Source organism: Lampetra planeri, chromosome 6, assembly GCF_965212315.1.
Source record: "Lampetra planeri chromosome 6, kcLamPlan1.2.h2, whole genome shotgun sequence".
NCBI lineage: Eukaryota > Metazoa > Chordata > Hyperoartia > Petromyzontiformes > Petromyzontidae > Lampetra > Lampetra planeri.
In genome coordinates, this window is record NC_136112.1 from 1,702,410 (window position 1) to 1,723,938 (window position 21,529).

General features: G+C 54.2%; 2 protein-coding genes across 3 annotated transcripts; both read left to right on the forward strand.

The window, feature by feature from the left end:
• The first annotated feature begins 6 nt into the window (after positions 1 to 6).
• Positions 7 to 8,037, forward strand: TMEM248 (transmembrane protein 248). The gene is given in 7 exon segments (XM_078595219.1): positions 7 to 696; positions 2,725 to 2,970; positions 2,972 to 3,035; positions 3,247 to 3,391; positions 3,574 to 3,769; positions 4,376 to 4,522; positions 5,232 to 8,037. Coding segments are annotated over 7 exon segments (960 nt in total). The 5' UTR covers positions 7 to 555; the 3' UTR covers positions 5,253 to 8,037.
• A 1,691-nt stretch (positions 8,038 to 9,728) lies between these two features.
• Positions 9,729 to 21,518, forward strand: TFIP11 (tuftelin interacting protein 11). Of its 2 annotated transcripts, none has more exons than XM_078595221.1 (13): positions 9,729 to 9,961; positions 11,260 to 11,932; positions 12,592 to 12,790; positions 13,260 to 13,416; positions 13,651 to 13,778; positions 14,386 to 14,544; positions 15,039 to 15,278; positions 15,897 to 16,205; positions 16,874 to 17,191; positions 17,904 to 18,150; positions 18,662 to 18,804; positions 19,458 to 19,623; positions 20,753 to 21,518. In XM_078595221.1, exons 2-13 carry the CDS (start codon positions 11,736 to 11,738, stop codon positions 21,130 to 21,132), a joined length of 2,643 nt encoding a protein of 880 aa, XP_078451347.1. In that variant the 5' UTR covers positions 9,729 to 9,961; positions 11,260 to 11,735; the 3' UTR covers positions 21,133 to 21,518. The 2 variants fall into 2 exon arrangements, with proteins under 2 accessions (XP_078451347.1, XP_078451346.1); XM_078595220.1 differs by having other exon boundaries at positions 9,729 to 9,950.
• Positions 21,519 to 21,529: the final 11 nt, after the last annotated feature.

Consider the following 21,529-nt stretch of genomic DNA (forward strand, 5'->3'; position numbering starts at 1 on the left):
ACGCGGGGAAAGGAGACCCCCATAGACCCCCAATCGACCCCTATAGACCCCCCATAGACCCCCCCAACCGCCGGCCCCCCTTTCCGCTACAACCGCAGCCTACCCCGGGCTAAGGAGAGGCCTGGGCGAACCTCGGGGGGCGCCTAGGAGGAAGCCCGCGGCCCGGGGCTCAAACCCCGAACCGATCGGGGTGTTATCGATCCCCTGCTCTCATCATTATTATCGATTTCGCATCGGAACAGTTGCCAGGTGGTTTGATCGCGGGGCGCGAGCGCGTGGGGGGGGGGTTGAGTAAATTTGACCCCCAATTTTTTGGGGTGGGTTGGTGGGGGGCCCTCCTGTGTTCGTTTCGGCCTAGAGAGAGAGAGAGGAGGGGGGGGCTCATCGAGGATGTGATCGGCCCACCCGTCCAGGTTTCATTCCCACTTCCGAGGGGTCCCTGGCTGAGTTGGGGGTGGTCGCGGTTGGGAGTCCGGTTCCCGATCGGGCCGACCTAAACAATCAGGCCTCCTCCTCCTCTTACCCCCTGTCCAAGGCCCCCCCCAACCCCTACCAATGGGCCCCCGTCGTTGTGGGGGGCCCGTGACGCCCCCCGTGGTGGTGTTCGCGCTGTGCTGCGCGGCGGCGGGCGCCGCGTGCCTCTGCGTGGGGGAGTTCGTGCGCAGGGTGGCTGTGCGGGACCCCGACGTGGCGCAGGTGAGGACGGGGTGTGTGGGGTGTGTGTGTCACTGTGTGTGTGTGTGTACACGTGTCACTGTGTGATGTGTGTACACTTGTCACTGCGTGGGGGAGTTCGTGCGCAGGGTGGCTGTGCGGGACCCCGACGTGGCGCAGGTGAGGACGGGGTGTGTGGGGTGTGTGTGTCACTGTGTGTGTGTGTACACGTGTCACTGTGTGTGTGTACACGTGTCACTGTGTGATGTGTGTACACTTGTCACTGCGTGGGGGAGTTCGTGCGCAGGGTGGCGGTGCGGGACCCCGACGTGGCGCAGGTGAGGGGGGGACGGTGTGTGTGGGGTGGTGTGGGGTGGTGTGGCTGTGTGTGTACACGTGTCACTGTGTGTGTGTGCACGTGTCACTGTGTGTGTGTACACGTGTCACTGTGTGTGTGTACACGTGTCACTGTGTGTGTGCACGAGACAGTGTGTGTGTCCACGTGGCAGTCTGTTGTGTGTGCACGTGTCACTGTGTGTGTGTACGTGTGTACACGTGTGTGTGTACACGTGTCACTGTGTGTGTGTACACGTGTCACTGTGTGTGTGTGTACACGTGTCACTGTGTGTGTACACGTGTCACTGTGTGTGTGTGTACACGTGTCGCTGTGTGTGTGGCGTGTGTACACGTGTCACTTTGTGGTGTGTACGCGTGTCACTGTGTGTGTGTGTACACGTGTCACTGTGTGTGTGTGTATACGTGTCACTGTGTGTGTGTACGCGTGTCACTGTGTGTGTACACGTGTCACTGTGTGTGTGTGTGTGTACACTTGTCACTGTTTCTGGTGTGTACACGTGTCACTGTGTGTGTGTGTACACGTGTCACTGTGTGTGTGTATACACGTGTCACTGTGTGTGTACACGTGTCACTGTTTCTGGTGTGTACACGTGTCACTGTTTGTGGTGTGTACACGTGTCACTGTGTGTGTGTACACGTGTCACTGTGTGTGTACGCATGTCACTGTGTGAGTGTGTGTACACGTGTCACTGTGTGTGTGTGTGTGTGTACACGTGTCACTGTGTGTGTGTACACGTGTCACTGTGTGGTGTGTGTACACGTGTCACTGTTTGTGGTGTGTACGCGTGTCTGCGTACTGCTGCACACGTCGCGGATATGGTGTGGTGTCTGTAATGTACACGTGTCAGTCACTGTGTTGTGTGTACACGTGTCAGTGTGCGGTGTGTGTACTTTACACGTGACACTACAGTGTGTGATATGTGTAAACATGGCAGTGTGCGGTGTGTGTATACGTGTCAGTCACTGTGTGTTGTGTGTACACGCGTCAGTGTGCGGTGCGTGTACTTTACACGTGACACTGCAGTGTGTGATGTGTGTAAACGTGGCGGTGTGTGTACACGTGTGAGTAGCGTGTGGGTTGTCTGCAAAGCAGTGTCAAAAATGTGTAATGAGCGGCTTCCGCGACACGTCGTGTAGAGGGTACTTCTTCCTTTATTTCTCACGCTGGGCACAACACAGGCCCAACACTTATTCCTCTCACTCCGAGTACAACACTTAGATATTAAGCAAGCTGGACATCGCTTGTGCCCTCATCATGACCCCCACACATCACCCTAGAGACGCACCGAGACCAGGTCACCACCAGGGACTCCACGGGTCGCAGGTTGCCCACCACTGGTCCAGCGTGATCGGGTTTGGTAAAAAATAACCTCCCAGGGACCCCGCGAGGACGTGGCGGAGACCCCCCCGCCCCCACCACGTCCATCATCGCACTGTGCATAGCCGACCGTGCTAATTGGAGGTGTGGGGCGAATGACAACAAACTAAACACAAACATCAGGAAGAAATTAGTTTCCAATCTAGATTTAAAAGTGCATAGCTCCCAGTGGCTTTCTAATATCAGAATGAAGAGTGTTCCGGACGGCCGCATCTGAAAGCGGCGCGTGATGCAGTGACCACCTTTGTTCGATGGCCAGCGAAAAGCCGCCGCTTGGAGGATGACCGGAGTCCGCGTGATGCCTTACGCTCCTTGACGTTGCCGCTTGCGTCCAGGACTGGAACTCCCTCCTGCTGCACCTGGGCGAGCTGGATCTGTGCGTACAGGAGCAGCGGTCGGATAACGACACGCGGGAGGTCACGCCGTCGCCGCCCGCCCCGGCGAGGCCGGCCCGCGCCCCGCCCACGGCGCCAGGGCCCGGGGCCGACGGGCCCTCCTCGTCGGCCCCCCCACTTCCCCCCCGGCTGCTCGTGTCGGTGCGTGTCCTCGTGACCCTGACGCCGTCGGCGGGGTCCGCGTGGGGGCCGGTCGGGCGCCGTCTCTCATCTGGGCGTCTCGCTGCCGTCACAAGCGCTCCACCTCGCCGGTGAGCTAAGCGGTGGGGGGTTGAGCATGGTGGCCCGATGAGCACGCCCCGAGTTCGATTCCAGAACGGGGCTAACGTCGGTGTTGAGTGACACCCACACTGACCGGCGTGGTGAAATATGGTGAAACGGCTCTTTTGAGCCGCCCTGGACGTGGTTATCCGATGACGGAGCGTCGACTGCTGTCTCCCCCCCCCCCCCCCACCCCCACAGGTCCGAGTCGGCCCGTCAACGTCACCTTGTCCCTGGCGACCACGTGGGACTCTGACGACTGTCATCTCCGTGGCAACTGTCAGGCGGCGAGCTACAATGCGTGCGCGATTGTGTGGGCGGATTCAGGCGTCCTGCCCAACACCCCGTGAGTGTGGGTGCCATCATCGCTTGCTCGGGGGTAGTAGCGGTGTTGTCGAGGGGTTTTGGCTGAATTTGGTTCTGGCCGTTGCATCAGCTTGGGTGTCATCGCAGCCGTCGGGCAGTTGCGTCGCTTCGGTCGCTGCACGGCTGTCCACGTGACGCCGTGCATCGTCATCGTCCCGTCAGGAGGCCCGAGAGCTGCGACCCAGTCGACGAGGAGCTGCGGCGCCTGGAGGCGACGGTAGCCGAGGGGACGGCGGATCCCGGCTGGTCCCGCAGGCCGGGAGAGATCGGGAAGCCGAGCGGTGCCGGGTGCAGGGGTTCGCCCGTCCTGAGGGTGTTCCACACGGAAGAGCCGGGACTCTCCGTGCTTCTCTCCCAGGTGCGGCCTGTGTGTGTGTGTACGCGGTGCTTAAAGAGCAGGGTTGATTGATCTACAGCCAAATGCGGACCCGCATCTTCGCACCGTACGGCCTCCTGCCAGCCACGTGATGCCTACCGATTTCAGAGCGGTCAGGAAACAAATGTAAAGGGCAGCCAGTCATAGATAGAAGAAGATAAAGAAGACAAACTTTTGAGCCTGAACTCGAACAGGAACAGGGAGTCTACGGTTCCGCATTGAAGTCTGAGTCGCTATGTAATAAGTCGGTGGGGTCCCAAGGTGGGTGTATGGGTCTCTGCGTGAGTCTGTAGCTCCCTATGTGAGGCTTTGGGTCTCTATGTAAGTCCGTGGGTCTATACAAAAAAAAATGCACGCGGCCATATAAAATGTAACCTCGTTGCAAGATGCCCTCCAGACAGTGTCAATGTTTTATAACATTCAGTCGTGGGCAGGGAGAAAGAGAAGAAGCTCTTGAGCCTGGACTTGAACAGGGCCATGGAGTCGACGGCACTGATGGCTGAATGGAATGGTGACGCTTCCAGTCTGCGAGGTGGGGGGGGGGGGTCAGCATAATTCGTGCTGCCTGTGCTCGCCTGTGCACCCCAGGAGCGACGCTCCGAGATCGGATTGCGGCTGAGTTACTCTGCAGCCGCGATGGCCGGCAGCCTGCTGCTGGTGCTGGTGTGCGGCGCCCTGGGAGGCCGCACCCGCGGGCCAGGCCGGCCAGCCCTCACCGAGCTCAGCCCCCACAAGGTGAGGTCAATCGTCTCCCCCCCTGCCCCCCCCCCCCCCCCGTGTGAACGATTCGATCTCAGCGGATGGACTGGTCTCTGTCACCGGAATGTAGAATTTACAACGCTGACTTAAACTATCTTCTTGGATCTTTCGGTAAAGTCACATAGAATGGAAATAATAAAAATATTCTTTTTTAATTTTTATTATTTTATTATTTCTATTCTACGTGACTTTACCGAAAGAACCAAGAAGATGAATCCCTGCAGTCACGAAAGCTTTAAATCGTGACTTAAACTAGCTTTGGCGGCGCCTTTCGCGACTCTCGCTGCGGTCGCATCCGCAGATGGATGGACGGATGGTGAGTGAATGGCCTCTTGAGTCTCACTCTCCCTCGTTGCCTTGTCCAGTCACGTACGTTTGTGCATGCTTTGATATTTGCTCAGTATGTTGCTTTGCGACTCGCAGATGGCAGTGGGGTGGTGGTTGCCGAGCTGTTTTCTATAACGGCTCTGCCCGCTCTCCAAGCGTAGGTCACACACCTTGAAAAAAAAACATTTACTTTTTTCTAAGGAAAACTTGTTTATTGTTGGTGTATTGCTCATCCGTCACGGTACTTTTTGTTCTCAACATGAATCTGCCAGCACTTGGCAATGCGCCACCAGACCCGGCTCACGCAATTATTTCATTTGATTTGCATCTCTTGTCCCCACCCCTACATCGCCCGCAGATGTCGCTCTACGGCCAGTAAAGTAAATACGGGCGTTCGCAGAAGGTGAAGTCACCAGGCCGTAACAACTCGGGAGGTGACGGGAGCCCATCGTCTCGTGTGAGCAATCGGCGTATTTCTCCGCACGGCGACCCACGGCTACAAACTCGTTTTCAGATGAAAATCAGCTGTAAAAAACATTACATACAGTCTGTTCTCCTATAACGCGTGTTTTCATAACGCAAATTGGATATAACGTGATGAATGTATTCGGGAACATGTTTTTTTTATCATGCGGATGCATATCGGACGTAACACAATTGAACACAAAACTACCGTCGTGCAAGTAGGAATAAGCGGTTGTGTAGCGCTCCTCGGCATAGCATCACACAAGGCAAGATGCTACTGGATGCTTCGAGATGCTACCCACGCGCCTCAGTCTTTGTTCAGCCTGCATACGCATCACACTTATGTGTTGACACGAGCAGTTAGATATCACGTATCGATTAAACAGCCTCCTCCTCCTCATCCACCCAAAAGTAATTTGATACGTTTTCACGATTCAGTTTAACGGTTTGATTCGTGAATAGAATATGTTTTGTGATCCGTATTTTATTTGTTTTTGGTTTCGGCCATGTAGTTGATGCCGAAATTCTTGTCGGTAGACCTCCACCACCCCGACAAGGCTTGTCACGTTTACCAAGAAGTAATTTTAGACGCGGCCAACGTACCGATCATATTCTGACCAACCACAGCTTCAGAATTTTCATGACTGAATTTGCAATCAACAAAACAGTTCCCGAGCGAAACGGCGTGTGTTGGCCACGAAATGTTTTAAGGCATCGGTGAGAAGCTTTACTGCTCAGCATTTCATCGATATATTGGGCAGGTGTAAAAAAAACATACCTGTCAACCCATACGGTTTACCTATATTCTTGTACAGGGAAATTGAGTTTTTAGGTCCATTCGGCGTACAGCCGTTTCAATACGGGCAAGAACAAACATGTGTCTATTTGTTTGTGTTTCTTCCTTGTGATGGGACTTTATAGGACGAACGTTGAGATTTGTAAGGGCACGTGGTGACCAATAAGGTCTGAATTGGTCTGTCATAAGGTAAGCACTGATAAGGAGTTGACAGATAAGAAATAATATCTTTGCTGGAGGGTTAATGACGATACTTTTTTGCCACAAAACTACGTGAACCGACCCAAAAACAGATATGGATCGTAGTGTTGGCTGTGAAATCCTACATTTTCATATTTTACCTCGTTTATTGCCATCTCATTTGCGTTGTTTCTTAGTCTTTTCCTGTCTCGTTTCGTTTTGTTTGCTCCGTTAGCCTTAACATAACGTTAGCGTTTGACACGTACGTGTGTGGCCTTATTGTCAGTCCACTGCTGGATGGAGGCTTCCCCATGCCATGCCCGTCGTGGGGGTTATTTGGCCATACTTGACCACACTGCTTGGTGCAGGTTGGTGAAAACGGGGACCACAGGTACGGGAACATTGACCCACAGCATAGCCCGTTCGCATTGAATTTAATTTAAAACAGCAGATTATCACATGCACAATTCGATTCCCAACGCATCGTGTCGGAATCTGTTTCATTTATGAATGCGGGCATCGTAGCTTGCCTGCTAGTGATGTTGACGACATGAGCTCGTTAGCGCCGCTGCTGGCGTGATGCAAGGGCCCTGAGTCTGTCGCAAGGTCACGTGCGAGGGCATGGTTTTACTTAAAGTGTAAAAAAAAAAAGTTCACTAAATTAAATGAATGTTGGATGTGAAATGCCTTTATTTTATCTTCGCTCAGTTATGCCCTTAACTTAAATAAATGACAATGACAGCTGGATATTTAACTTCACCCCCCCCCCCCAAAAAAAAAAAACAGTTCGGTCTCCAGCCTTATTGGACCTCACGAATGGCGATTCTCAACCCCAGTCCGTAACGGGCATCAACCCGAGCCCAAACTGGAATTTCGATTTAAAGGTTTCGTGACTGCAAAGATTCATCTTCTTGGTTCTTTCGGTAAAGTCACGTAGAATGGAAATAATAATAGAAATAAAAATAAGCATAATAAAATTATTTTATTATGTTTTATTTTTATTATTTCCATTCTACGTGACTTTACCGAAAGAACCAAGAAGATGAAATTGGAATGTTTAGAGCCGTGACTTGTAAATGTGCAATGGGAGTAAGAGTGGCACTTGAGTCATTATACTCACGTCGACTTGTAACGCGGGCACGGCAAGTCGCTCGCTCTGGAAGAGAGAGAGGGGGAGAGAACGACTCTGATGCGGCGAGGGAGGAACCGCAGGCGGGCAGGAGGGGCGGCAGCAGTCACGCGGTGAGCTGGCGTCACCGATCGCCAAAGCTCTGCAGTCCACACGTGTTAAGATGTTTTCGGCAAACTCAGTGTGCTTATTTATACACCTGGGAGCAAACCAGAGCACCCGGAGAAAACGCACGCGTGCTAGGGGAGTGGGGGGGGTGTGTAGACAACACGATCCCATGCAGATGGAAGAGATGGAATCCCCGCATCATATTTCGTGCGGATCGAGGCTAATTTACCAAAGCCTCACGTAGTGGAGAATTTTTTTTATTTATCGTGGCTAATTCATAGAGTAGCGGTGCCTTGCTGCCATGGACTAGCTGTTATGAAACTTGAATCGACACTTTAGGTACAGGTTAAGTTATAGCTGGATGTGACTTTGAAGTGCTCCGTGTGTTTTTGCACTACAATCTTTAGGCTAGAGTCGGTTTTATTTCGGGGTCGGCCGGGGAAACCAATGCCTCGTAATTTCTGCAATAAATGGGTTTACGGTCAAGTCCCCTCGTGTTTTTTCTTTCCGTCTGTGTGTGTGTGTCGTGGGGAGCGGTGGCACAATGGTTAGCACACTGAGCCATGAACCCTGTGACCCGAGTTAAATTTCCGCATCGGTGATGAATATCTGAACCGGTTCCGGGCCTCATTTTAGGTCGACTTCAAATGGGTTCCTGGTGCGGTGTGATAACATCAGCACTGGAGAGACAAAGGCGGCTGGGGACGTGGTATTGCCTCCCTCTCCTCGTTGTGTCGTGCCGGCTTCCATCGGTGCTCGCTAGCAGCACTTGCCCCATTGGCCGAAACGTCACCGATGACAAGCGATTCCATAATAGAGGTTTTTTTGGGGTTAGATCGCATATAAATGTGTCTTTAACCCCCCGCATCCTGATAGTGGATTGGTAAGGTAAGGGGCCGTCCATAAATGACGTCACGCACCTAGGGGGGGGAGGAGTCAGACATTTCTGACGATGTGTGACGAGGGGGGGGTGAGAAATGTGACGTCACATCAAAATGCGCAACTTTAAATAAATATAGACAACACGTTCTACTTTATTAAATATAATTTTTAATGTTTTCTCCTACAACATCAGAGTGCATCGCCACATTAAATACGCACTGCAATGACAATAGTTTAAAGCGATTTGAAACATGTTTTATTTTCAAAATGGAAATATTGTTTTGGGGGGAGGGGCAGAGCTTTGTGACGTCATATTTGAGGGGGGGTCTGACTTTTTCTGACGCCGTGCGACGAGGGGGGGGGGGGTTAAAAAATCGTCCAAAATCGCGTGACGTCATTTATGGACGGCCCCTAATCACATCAACAAAAACGTGCCAGTTACTAGTTCAGCACACGCGATGTGTTGGAGAGTAAACCGCACAACATTTGCAAATCGAGTTTACGCTGGTCATTACAACAACACCAACGAGCAGCTTCACTGGGCGATTGGACACAATTGTGTGTTTACGTCTTTCCCCCTTTCGGACTTGTGTGATGATACTTTGTCGGATGAACGTCGAGATTTATCAAGGGCACGGGGTGACCAATAAGGCCGAAGTCGGTCTGTGATAAGGGGTTGACAGCTATGGGGTTTAATGTAGCCGCACAACGCCTGCGTGTAGCGACGTTTTAGGAAGTTATCGACGAAAGTTATCAACTAACGCAATCGCCGACTGTCAACTCCGTTATGAGCAGAGGGCACGTGGCCAGAAAGAGACCCCGACGTTGATGCGGGACGTCGTGGGCAATCGGCGGCCATATTGAGTAGGGGAAGTCGTCCCCCTCCCCCCCGGTTCGCTTGCAGAGAGCGAACGGCTGCGGCGACTTGGTCGCGCCTTTGACTACGTCACTACTACAATTCAGGGGGGCGAGGCCATCTTACGTGGGGGCGAGGCCATCTTACGTGGGGGGAGCGAGGCAAGCTTACGTGGGAGGGGAGGCGAGGCCATCTTGCGTGGGAGGGGGGGCGAGGCCATCTTACGTGGGAGGGGGGGCGAGGCCATCTTACGTGGGAGGGGGGGCGAGGCCATCTTACGTGGGGGGGACGAGGCCATCTTACGTGGGGGGGGGCGTGGCCATCTTACGTGGGGGGAGCGAGGCAAGCTTACGTGGGAGGGGAGGCGAGGCCATCTTGCGTGGGGGGGGGGCCATCTTACGTGTGGGGTGTAGACTGCCCTCCCTGCCCCCTACGTAAGATGGCCGCCGCACTGCTTCACGGCTGATCTCAGCTCAGACGCTCGACGACAAAAAATAAAAAAAAAGACCTCACGCCGCGTCGTCGCCCTCACTCGCGGTGCGCGGCGTTCAACTGGCGACGTTGACGATGTCCACGCTGCTGGCGCTGGTGTCGTCTTAGCCCCCGAGGTTACCCCCCCCCCCCAACCGAGGTTAACGCCGCGAGTTAAGACGCCGCCGAGGTGAGTGGGAGGTGAGGGGACCCCTCCAGTGCCGAGCGCGACGACTCCCGCCGTGATGGACGTCGTGTCCATGAGGCCTAGGCTCGCTGCTGCTCATGCTCGCTGCGATCGTGTGAAGCGATGATTTGTTTGACTTTGTTCATTACCGAGGCTCTACGTATGCAGGACTCCAAGGTTTCTCCGTACTTGAGGCGCCGCGGGGTCTGGCACGCCACGGGAAAGTCTTTAAACATGAACCTAATGTATGATAATTGTTTTTTTTTACCCTTTTATCTGGCAACAAAACTGACACTTTTTTTTACAAGGAGTCATGTTTGCATTGACCACAATACCTGCAGTCAGTTTTGTTGCCAGATAAAAGGGTAAAAAAACAATTGTCATATTTTGCTACTGGCAAATGAGGTTCAAATGATGACCTAACGTATTCAAGCCAGAAGCGGCTGAATGAATGACCTTTTCTAAATTAGTTTATTTAAATACCCTAATTCGTGTTTCCCTTCCTGTGAAGAGTAAAAACTCACCACGCACCCCACTTGCTGCTGCTATAGGTTGCATTTGTTTGACTTCTGCTGCTATAAATGTCCACGTGGTGACGATGATGATGATAAGCCACTAAGTTGAGCTGCTATCATTTGTGTATGGCCAGTGTCGCTTCTGAAGAAAAGCTGTATATCTCAGTGGGGCCTTACCTGGTAAAATGAAAGTAGTTTAGTTGTAAGTAATTTAGAAGGTGGGGTAAATAGTGGGTTCTCCCACCTCTACGGAAGACGTCTGCCCAGTGTGGAAGAGTAGGCCAAATTACCCCGTCGAGGGGGCTGTGTAGATCTTCCCCGCAACCTCCGATTAGCACGGTTGGCTACGTACGGTGCGAAAGAAGTTCATACGGTACAATACAGGAGTCTATTTCCACCAGCAGTGGCATAAGCCAGCAATTAATTGCGGGGCTGTGCCCTTAACTTTTATATGGGAATCAGAATATTTATTAATATCGCTACGGCCACCTCACAGGCCATCGGGTTGGTCAGGAGGTTTCGCAAATCTCTACGTGAGTCGCCAACCCTTGCAACACCAATCCCAACGCTGGGACCACGGGCTTGCCCCACCACGTAAATCACAAACTTCACCAGTCAAATGCATTTGTGGCATCGCAGCTCTACGAGGCGGTGGTGGCGGCGTCGGAAAAGCCCAAGTTCATAATTGGATCAGACCACGGCTCACGAGGATGCTGTCACTTTGTCCGTAGTCTTGCAAATCTCTTCGCCCGTTTTAACCACACGCGCCTTGTCTCTCCGTGTGTCTGAGCGAGCAGGGGTCAGTCGGGCTGCTCGCCGCTGCATCAAGTGGGAGACCACGCCAAAATCTCACCTAGGGTCTCCTCAAACCTCACTCTTGAGGACACCCGGCTTCTCCTGAGACCTCCAGTCTGGGACCCATTAATTCAAGGAGTCGTCTGTACTAGGACACCATTCCTTGGTCTGGTCTTTTTATCCCGACCATCGACTTTCTGGTGATCTGCCCTTTAGTGGGTCCCGTTTCTCTTGAGACTTGGTTTCTCTTTCTTTAGGTGTCCGTGCCTAGTGTGACCCGTCTCTGGTCAGATCCTTTCTTGGCATCCGTTCCTGCTGGTATCTGTCACCTTACAACCTGCATCTCCTGGAAGCTACCTGTTGCGGGACCTGTCTCGATTCCTGAAACGTGCATTCCTCCTAGAACCCACCTCCCGGGGACCCATTTCCATCCTGCCACCCCTCGCATCCCAGGGGCGATCTCACCACCAGCGCCACCATGTCGATGTCGCACTTGTACGGGCGCGACGAGGACGTGAACGTGGAGCGTTTCGAGGTGACCGACTGGGACCTGGAGAACGAGTTCAACCCTGAGCGCGTGCGCCACCGCCAGAGCAAGGAGGAGGCCGTGTACGGGGTCTGGGCTGAGGACGACGACGATGACGATGAGAGGCCCGGATTCTCGGGCGGGAGGAGGTGCGACGATGGGGGGGAGAGGGGGGGTGATGGCATAGGGACCCGTGGAGACCTCAACAAGGGTCTCGGTAGGAGTTTTCGAGATTATATGGGGATGCAGTGGCTGTGTGTACAACGTGCACTGTGAGGTAGCCATGCAGCATCTTATTCACCTTAATCATCATCCTTAACACATTTATATCTTATCATTATCATCGTAATGACCACAGTAACATGTGACTTGAAATAATCATTGACACCACCAGTGTCAACTGTGGGGAAATGGGATTGGTATCATGCTGTATATTTGTAACCATGCATCAATCGTTTAAAATCGCTTCTCACAGATGGTGCACACCTTAAATTGTACACGTGTGAGAATTAATTTCACTTCAGTGTGGTGAAGTATGGTGAAAGAACCCACATGACCGACACGTCATGGGGAGACCATCATCCGGCAGCGTATTATTTCAAGAAAGAGAAACATTTCCTCAGGGCTGCGTGCCCCAACCCTCGCCCTGCCTGCTTGCGACAAGTGACGTAGTCATAAAAGACACGGGTGTTATTAAATTTTTTACTCCCGTTACTCTGATCGTCCCAATGAGCTTCCTGTAATAACAGCCCAGCCTGATTTGCCGGCACGTTTTTACACCGTTTTTTTTGTGCATCGGTCTCTAAAGCAAGAACCGCGACTTCACGGCCCCCGTGAGCTTCGTGAGCGGCGGCGTGAAGCGGCCCGCCGCCGAGGAAGAGGAGGATGAGGACGAGGACGAGGAGGCGGCCTCGGGCAAGGGCTCCGGCGGCGAGGAGGACGGCGCCCGTCTGGGGCCCTGGAACGAGGCGCTGCAGAGGGCGAAGGGTGGGCGCGGCGCCAGGCAGGTCTGGCGACGCAACACGCGAACACGCGCGCACAATCGCACCGACGGGTCCCGCGTGGACGCGCAAGACGGTGCGGGACCGTCGGAAGCGACGAGCTCACGGGAAAATAAAAAAGTTTGAGTTGGCAAAATTGCAGTTGGCGTTGACCGTGGCCGGGAATCGAACTCGGGTCGCCGGCTTCATCATGTCCGTGTGTTTACCATTGCGCCACCGCTACACTTTGATTCCTATCAATTTAATTCGGTAATGCTCTTACCTGTTTACCAATCATCAGGCAAGTGAAGTGTGCAAAGAAAGAAATTTGCATTTGAACACGAGTAAATTGGTTAAAGCCAAATGACATTCCTTGGTTGGTGCTGTGGAGCTGCGTTTTTTATGGAAACCCCGGCCTACGGGGTGAGTGGTGTGAGCGTGCACGCGTAAACACGTTCCAAGTCTTCGCTGTGTGTGCGCACGTGCGTGTGTTCAGTCCCAGAAGGGGGGCATCAGGCCTTCCCGTACCGTGGCCGGACTGCCCCCCGAGAAGGGCTTCGGCAGCTGGGAGCGACACACGAAGGGCATTGGGCAAAAGCTGCTGCAGAAGATGGGCTACGTCCCCGGCCTGGGACTGGGCAAGAACGCGCAGGGTGAGATTGCCAGAGCCCGGATATCTGATTATTGAAGTCAATTGAATACTGATTATCAGTTTGATTTCTCGACTAATCCGATAACGCGCATGTAGAAAACCTCTCGCCTCTTAATTCCCACGTGTGCCGCTGGACGGGAGGCTGTGCTTTTTGACGTCATCGTCGGCATCGTCAGCCGCATCACGCTGGCGTGGTTGCTCCGTGTGCGTGTGTGTGTGTCGCGTGCTTGCGCAGGCATCGTCTTGCCGGTGGAAGCCAAGGTCCGCAAGGGCCGAGGAGCGATCGGAGCGCACGGTCCCGAGCGAACAAAACAGTCACTCCGTGATTTCCCGGCTCCCAAGTCCGACGAGGAGGAAGAGGAGGTGGGACTCGCCTGACGTCACGTTTGCACCGTCTAAGCGAAAATAACTCGACGCAGTGCAATTTTGTACACGACGAGACGTCAGCCGGCATTGCATTTTGCAACGTTTCTTGTGGGGTTGCGTGATAGTAGATTTAGGCTTAGACAAATGGAACACGCATCCCACTGCTGGATGGGGGCCTCCGTGTGCCGTGACTCGTGATGGCGATTTGACCATACTTCTCCAGGCCAGTCGGCGTGCGTCGATGAATTCAGGGAGTATCGATGTTTGTGCATAGCAGTGCAGTGCTGCACTGCCCTCTGTTGTTGTGGGAAGCAGAGTGCAGTGCTAGACTGCCCTCTACTGCCCTCAATGTAGCCGTGCAGCAGTCTAGAAGCCTTGTTTTATTAACCATGGTGTATATTTGAGTAAGCAAAGACAACAGAAATGCGACAAAAAAAGAAACTATCTCTGAATGAAATCTTGACTCGAGATCATTGCTGCTTGTGTTTAGTTTGTTTCTTCCCCCGCCCTCCAATAAACACGGTTGGCTACGTGCGGTGCATCATCACGCCGTCGCACGCCTAGTCTGCATCCTCACGTGGTGACCCCCCCGCACCCCTAATAGGAGTTCAAGCAGCAGCTGAGCCAGTGGCGGAAGGAGCCCGGCACCGGAGCCGGCGCCACCAAGAAGGGTCCACGGTACACCTACCGCACCGTGGAGGAGCTCAAGGCTAAGGGGCTGGGCCGCAAGGTGGCGCCGCCCTCACAGCTCAGCCAAGTCAAGGTGGGGTTCTCTCTTGCTCGCAGCACCTCCCTTTGCTGGGACAACCCAGACTCGAATCCAGAATTTCAGCGGTGCTGCCCTTCGTGTGCCTGACATGGCCGCCGTGAACCTCTCCAGCCACTCATTTGAGGGGCGTCGTTGGCGCCACGGTGGCGAGATGTTAACTACCTCGCCTGGTCTACAGGAGGTCGTGGGTTCGATCCCGACCCTGACGCCTGCTGCTGTATATTTTGAGTTTGCATGTCTCTCCCCGTGGTCGTGCAGATTTTTCTCCTCCCTCCACATTCAGAATCAACATGCGCATTTGGCTGCTATACATTTTCACGTGATAAGCCACTTCATTGATTATCATTTGTGGCCAGGTTACTTCTAAAAAAGAGCTATATAGCTCAGTGGGCCAAAGCTGGTAAAATATTAATAGTAAAATACAAAAAATAGAGAACGAGAGAGCGAGTAAGAATTCGCGGAACACCTTAGTCTGTTTCCCCCTGCAGGTAATCGACCTGACTGGCAAGAGCCAGAAGGTTTACTACAGCTACGATCAGATGAGCCAGCGCCACAGCGTTCCGTCAGACGAGGCCGAGGCCGCGGAGGGAGAAGCCGCGGCGCCGAGCGAGAGCAAGCGCAAGGGGTTCGCCCTGCCAGAGCTGGAGCACAACCTCCAGCTGCTGGTGGAGCTCACGGAACAGGACATTGTGCAGACCGACCGTCGGCTGCGCCACGAGAAGAACCAGGTGATGGGGTCGTTGCACGCTTGCGCGGGTCCAGTGTCCCACACCACACACAGAGATATCCCTACTCTGACTTGAGGATGTACGTATGTGGAACTTCTTTCGTACCGTACGTAGCCAACCGTGCTGATTGCTCTCTCTCTCTACCTCGTGTGGGACACGCGTACGCCCAAACAAAGTCTTCATTGTAATTTGAATCAGGCCATCTGCGTCAAGTTCGCGCAGGTTGAATCGGTGCCTCCCTGTCAAAGTGGGGCACACGCGTACGTGTACACAAGATCCCCGTTTTAATTGAAGTCCGACTTGCACGTCGCCGGAACGCACTCATTCACGCGCGCACACAGAAAGAACCAAGCTTGATTAAAAATGCAACGCTCTCGGCGTCATTTGGAAAGCGCTCGGCGATTATCGGAGCATAACGAACCATCTTGCGTTCAAACGGAGGGACAGCTGGTGAACATGGAAAAAGCAGAGAGCCCCGTGGTAGTGTGGGCACGAGCGTAGACCTCCGGCGTTCGTCAGAACCAGAATTTATTTACGCTGGAGGATTTCCACCAGAAACCCCTCGACCCTTTTAGAGTGCGCGGGCGGCCCCGTTTCACCACCTGCGTCCGACCTCAGGTGGTGGCTCTGCAGCACGAAGCCCAGCGGCTGGAGGCGCTGCTGGAGCAGGAGGACCGCGCCGTGGAGCGGCTGGGCCGCGTACTGGCCGTGGCCGAGTCCTGCGAGCGCCGCGCCCGCTCGCTCGACGGGGACGTGCCGCCGGGGGAGGGGGAGCCGCCGCTCGGCCTCGCCGACGCGGCCCGGGTCTTCCGCTCGCTGCAGAGCGAATTCTACGAGGAATACCGCGCCTTCGACCTCGCCACGCTCGCCGTGCTCACCGTGCAGCCACTCCTCAAGCAGAGCTTTGCCGGGTGGGACCCCCTCAAGGTGCCAAGGGGGGGGTGCATCGGTGCTGCGCTGGCAAGATGTTAACTCCCTTGCCAAGTATGCGGGAGGTCCTGGGTTTTATTCCGACCCTGACGCCTGTATATTTGGAGTTTGCGTGTCTCTCCCTGTGGTGGCGTTTTTCTCCGGGTTCTCCATTTTTTTCCCCTCCAAATTAGCCACATAATTGAGCTATCATTTGTGGCCAGGTTGTTTCTTAAAAAGAGCTATATAGTTCAGTGGGCCTAACCTGATAAGATAAAGAGTTTTATAGTTATTTCGCTGTGCCTGGATTAGTAAGGGTGCTGTGGGAATGCGTGAGGTAGCTTGTAATGATGCATTGCTTCATTCTTCGATTAACATAGTTTCTAACGGTCATGCTCTGCGTATGGTAGGTGTGTAAAGATGCATCTATTCACCAGTTAAAATTCATTCTTGCCTTCATATCACACGCATCATTTGAAGTGCCCGAGTCATTTAATTAGATTTTGAGTATCTTGCATGTAATTAACATAAACCCTGCAGGCACTCGGGGTTCCACATTCACAACACCATTGAACAAACACTGAAGCACTTTCTTGACTTGAATCACGACGACAATTCGCCAAATTGAGTCGCCGCCATTTTCACCTTTGACCCCCTCGTCCCCGCACCCCTGAATTTCCGCCTAGGACCCGTCGTTCGGCCTGGACGTGGCGCGCGAGTGGAAGGCCATCCTGGAGGAGAGCCAGAACGTGCTGCAGACCGTGCACCCACAGCTGGGCCCGCTCGCCAACAGCAGCGGCGGCGGTGGAGGCACCAACATGGACCCCTACCACCGCCTCATGTGGGACACGTGGATGCCGTGCGTGCGTTCCGCCGTGGTTCGGTGGCAGCCGCGTGCCTGCGAGCCCATGGTGGATATGGTGGAGCACTGGATGGAGTTCCTGCCGCCTTGGATTCTCAACAACGTCCTGGAGCAGCTTATCTTCCCCAAACTTCAGCGCGAGGTTCGCATCTCGCTCGTTCGCTCGGATTTTACTGCCGCCGCTTTTTCGTTTTTCGGTGAAAGTTATTTTTGTTCGAGGCACAGTCGTCCCTTTGCAATTTATCCTCGGCATTACGTTCACCCGATTCCTCACTTGACTCATCACCCTCACTATAACCTTTCGCATGAATCTTCACTTCAATCTAAACCCCCAACTCTTATCCAAATCTTAACCCTTACACTCACCTTAACCTATAACCGTACTGCTCGCCCTCATGCTCTCACCCACACTCTCGACAGCACCTGTGCAGGACCCGAGAGCGGCACACTGTTTCTAGTTTTGTTTTTACTGTACTGCACATCCCTCGTTGCTCATCACGTGCTGCACGCCGTGTATTATTTGTTCACCTGCGAAGGCCCCACTGAGCTGAGCAGCTCTTTCACAAGGACGACCACAGCCCAAGACCATCGGCATTGACGACAGTTACATAGAGTTGCGCAGAGATCCATAGAGTTATATAGAGATCCATAGAGTTACACTGTATGTATGTGTGTTCAACGTCTTTCGCACCCTACGTAGCCAACCGTGCTAATCGGAGGTACACAGAGATCCATAGTGACCCGTATAGGCGCGTCAAGTTACAGCCCAACACCGTCGGCAGTGGCGGCAATTCCAGAACATCGCAGGGTGGGAATGTTGCGCGCTGAAATAAGCGCCGCGTTGTTGTGCGCAGGTGGAAAACTGGAACCCGCTGACAGACACGGTGCCCATCCACGCGTGGATCCACCCGTGGCTGCCCCTGATGGGCGGCGCTCGGCTAGAGCCGCTCTACTCGCCCATCCGGAGCAAGCTGGGCAGCGCCCTGCAGCGTTGGCATCCCAGCGACCCTTCCGCCAAACTCATCCTGCGGCCGTGGAAGGAGGTGTTCTCCCCGGGCAGCTGGGAGGCCTTCATGCTCAAGCACATCCTGCCCAAGCTCGGTGAGCTAAGGAGAAGGGTTTGTATTCATGGGGTCCTGAAATACCTCCATCTCATCTCGTTCTATTGCCCTGCAGCTGTCCAGCCTAAGGCCCTCCCCCCTTCCGCCAGTTGACGTGGTCTGTTGTTTTTCGAAAAATGTCACGGGATCTTTAATGTCCACTGTGATGCGTGCTATGCATAGTTTCCTCAGGGGATGATCAGTCCATCATCATCACCATCACCATTGTCATCATTATCAGTCTCTTAACTGTGACCGACATGGACACGCCAGTGAAGCTTCTTTGACAATCAACTCTCCCGAATGTATGGCCATCTGCACAATGTCAGTGATCTCTTTAAGTCACACGTTGGAATATTGGCATTGCGTGACCTTAAGGAGTGACATCGACTTAGGGAGGCCTTCATCCAGCAGTGGATAGACGGTGCGCCATTGTGGCGATGGTGAGGAGCGCGGCGAGTCGGGTACAACTAAACATCTCACGACCGGCGCCGTGTCTGCCGCCCTCCCAGGCATGTGTCTCTCGGACTTCGTGATCAACCCTCACCAGCAGCACCTGGACCCCTTCCGCTGGGTGATCGACTGGGAAGGGATGCTGTCTCCCGCCAGCCTCGTCACGCTGCTCGACAAACATTTCTTTGCCAAGTGGCTTCAGGTGAAACCACCACCTCGTCGTACTGTGGGCCGGCCGCTACGGTGGCGAGATGTTAACTACCTGGCCTGGTATAAAGGAGGTCGTGGGTTTGACCCTGATGCCTGCTGTAGTATATGTGGTTTGCGTGTTCTCCCTGTGGTCACGTGGAGTTTTCTCCGGGTCCTCCAGGTTTTCCCCTCCACATATCCACATATAGAATCAACGTGCGTTTAGAGAATTTGGCTGTGATACATTTCCACGTGATAAGCCACTTCGTTGAGCTATTATTCTTGGGCAGGTTGCTTCTGAAAAAGAGCCGTATAGCTCAGTGGGCCTGACCTGGTAAAATATAAATAGTTTATAGTTTTAAGTTTTGTTGCAGAGGTTTGGTGTTCGAATTTAGCGGCTACCCTGATTATACTGGAGGTGTGATAATAATCATAATAATATTCCATGCCACCTGCTTCACAGTGTAATTCTCAAGAGCAGGCCATTGTGTGCCCGACTCCACGTTCCAAATTGACCAATTTTGAAACATTACTCACACTTCTCAATTTGCGATTATGCATCGGGCCCCTTACTGGCCTCAGGCTAAGGCCCCCCCCATGTTCACTCGGTGCCAAAGAAGTTCAACGTACTGAACGTACACTGCCTATGTGCGTCGTCGCACGCAGGTGCTGTGCGCGTGGCTCAGCAACAACCCCAACTACGAGGAGATCATCAAGTGGTACCAGGGCTGGAAGTCGCTCTTCTCGGAGCAGCTGCTAGCGCACGTCACCGTCAAGGAGAAGTTCAGCGAGGCGCTGGACATCATGAATCGCGCCGTGTCCATGCCGCACGGTAATCGCCCCTCGTGATGCCTCGCTCCCCGTGGCACCCCCGTCGCTACCCCTCGCGCTCCCCACGACCCCCCACAAATGGCTTCCTGTGGCTCTGTGACTCCTCGTGCCTCTCCATAACTCCCCGTGTCTTCCCATTGCTTTCTGTGGCTCCTTTTGGCTCAGGGTGACTCTCCGTGACCGTCTGCCCTCTCCAGCGTCCTCTCTTGCTCCTTTATTCCAACCAGAATTCCTTTGGCTCCCCTGCGAACTTCTGGTGACCCTTGTATCCAAGGAATTGTAGCTGTGCAGCAGTGGGACTTTTGGGCTGGTGTGTGTGTATGATGGTGATGGTGGTATGAAGGGTGGAGTGGTAGTGTAGCGGTTAGCTCGCACGCTGTGCTCTGGACCCGGTGACCCGAGTGACGATTCCCGTTCACTGCCAACAACAGTGACGAGAATCTGAATGGGTCCTGGGACTGCCCGAGGTCGACTCAACCTAAAATGAGTACCTGGTGTGGTATGTAAGCATCGCCACTGGGGAGACAAAGGCGGCCGGGCATGATGTTAGGCACGCACCCCCTGGCGTGCCGTGCCGACCTTCATAGGTGCTGGCTAAGAGTACTTGCCCCAACTGTCTATTCAGAATATATACAGGGGATCTTTGGTGGTGGGTATGGTCATGGTGATGATGAAGAGTATACCATCGGTGACTGTATACGTGTGGGTGATGGTGAATGTTATACTGTTGATAGTTACCATGGGTATGCTCTAGGTGCTGCTGCATATCACATTATTTGGTGAATGTTTGGCGGGACGGCGTTGGTACTAGTGCACGAGCGCAAATTACACTCCACCGCTCTGGCCTGTCTATGCGCTGTGAAGAAGAGCCATTGCCCAAAACATAACATCGCCTATTGCTGACTTTTTAAGGCCACGGTACTGTTGACAAATGTATTGTTTTTCTTTTCACATCACAACGATGTACGTTGAACTTCTCTCGCACTGTACATAGCCAACCGTGCTAATCGGAGGCGCGGATGTTGTCTGACGCGGTCGCATGTCCCCGCAGGCTCACGGCATTAACGACCGCATCACCGCCGCTCCCATCCTCTCTCCCCCACCCGCCCCCTGTGTCTCGCCCACCCCAGGACCCGTGGGCTTCACGCAGCCCGGCGCACGCGAGCACATCGCCTACCTCACCCAGACCGAGCGCCGGCGAGACTTCCAGCCCGACGGGGGCCCCGCTCCCCCTCCGACCTCGGCGGTCCCCCCGGGCCCCACGGGCCCACCGGGCCCCGCCGTGGGCGTCGCGCAGCCGGTGCCGCTGAGCTTCAAGGAGCTGGTGCAGGCGCGAGCCGAGGAGAACAACATCGTGTTCATGCCGCTGCTGGGCCGGCGCCACGAGGGCAAGCAGCTGTACACGTTTGGGCGCCAGGTGGCGTACATCGACCGCGGCGTCGTCTTCGTGCAGGGAGAGAAGACGTGGGTGCCCACGTCGCTACAGAGCCTTGTCGACAGCGCCAAGTGACGGAGGGGAGCGAGCGAGCGAGCGAGTCGTCGGGGGAGCGGCGGAGAGGGTGAGAGAGATGGCGAGAGGGGGGTGATGATGGGGCAGGAGACGGCGGAGAGAGCGAGAGGAAGGGAACGCCGCAGCCGGGATGACGAGAGGGCGAGCGGCAGGAGAGACGAGAGGAGGAGAGAGGACGAGCAGCGCCGCCGGGTGACTTCGCCGAGATGTTCCAACCGCGGGATGTTGCAGCGAGAGCGTAGAGTGCGTATGCTGACGGGGGCGGGCTTTTGCTCCGGTGCGTGTATGCGGTGTGCGTGTATGCGTGTATGCGTGTATGCGGTGTGCGTGTATGCGGTGTGCGTGTATGCGGTGTGCGTGTATGCGGTGTGCGTGTATGCGGTGTGCGTGTATGCGG

Excerpts from the sequence above, each read along its gene's own strand:
- TFIP11 (XM_078595221.1), top strand. The coding sequence starts at position 11,736 with ATGTCGATGTCGCACTTGTACGGGCGCGACGAGGACGTGAACGTGGAG. Across the intron at positions 12,791-13,259 it reads GTGGGCGCGGCGCCAGGCAG|TCCCAGAAGGGGGGCATCAG; the intron begins GTCTGGCGACGC and ends GCGTGTGTTCAG. Across the intron at positions 18,151-18,661 it reads GCACATCCTGCCCAAGCTCG|GCATGTGTCTCTCGGACTTC; the intron begins GTGAGCTAAGGA and ends CCGCCCTCCCAG.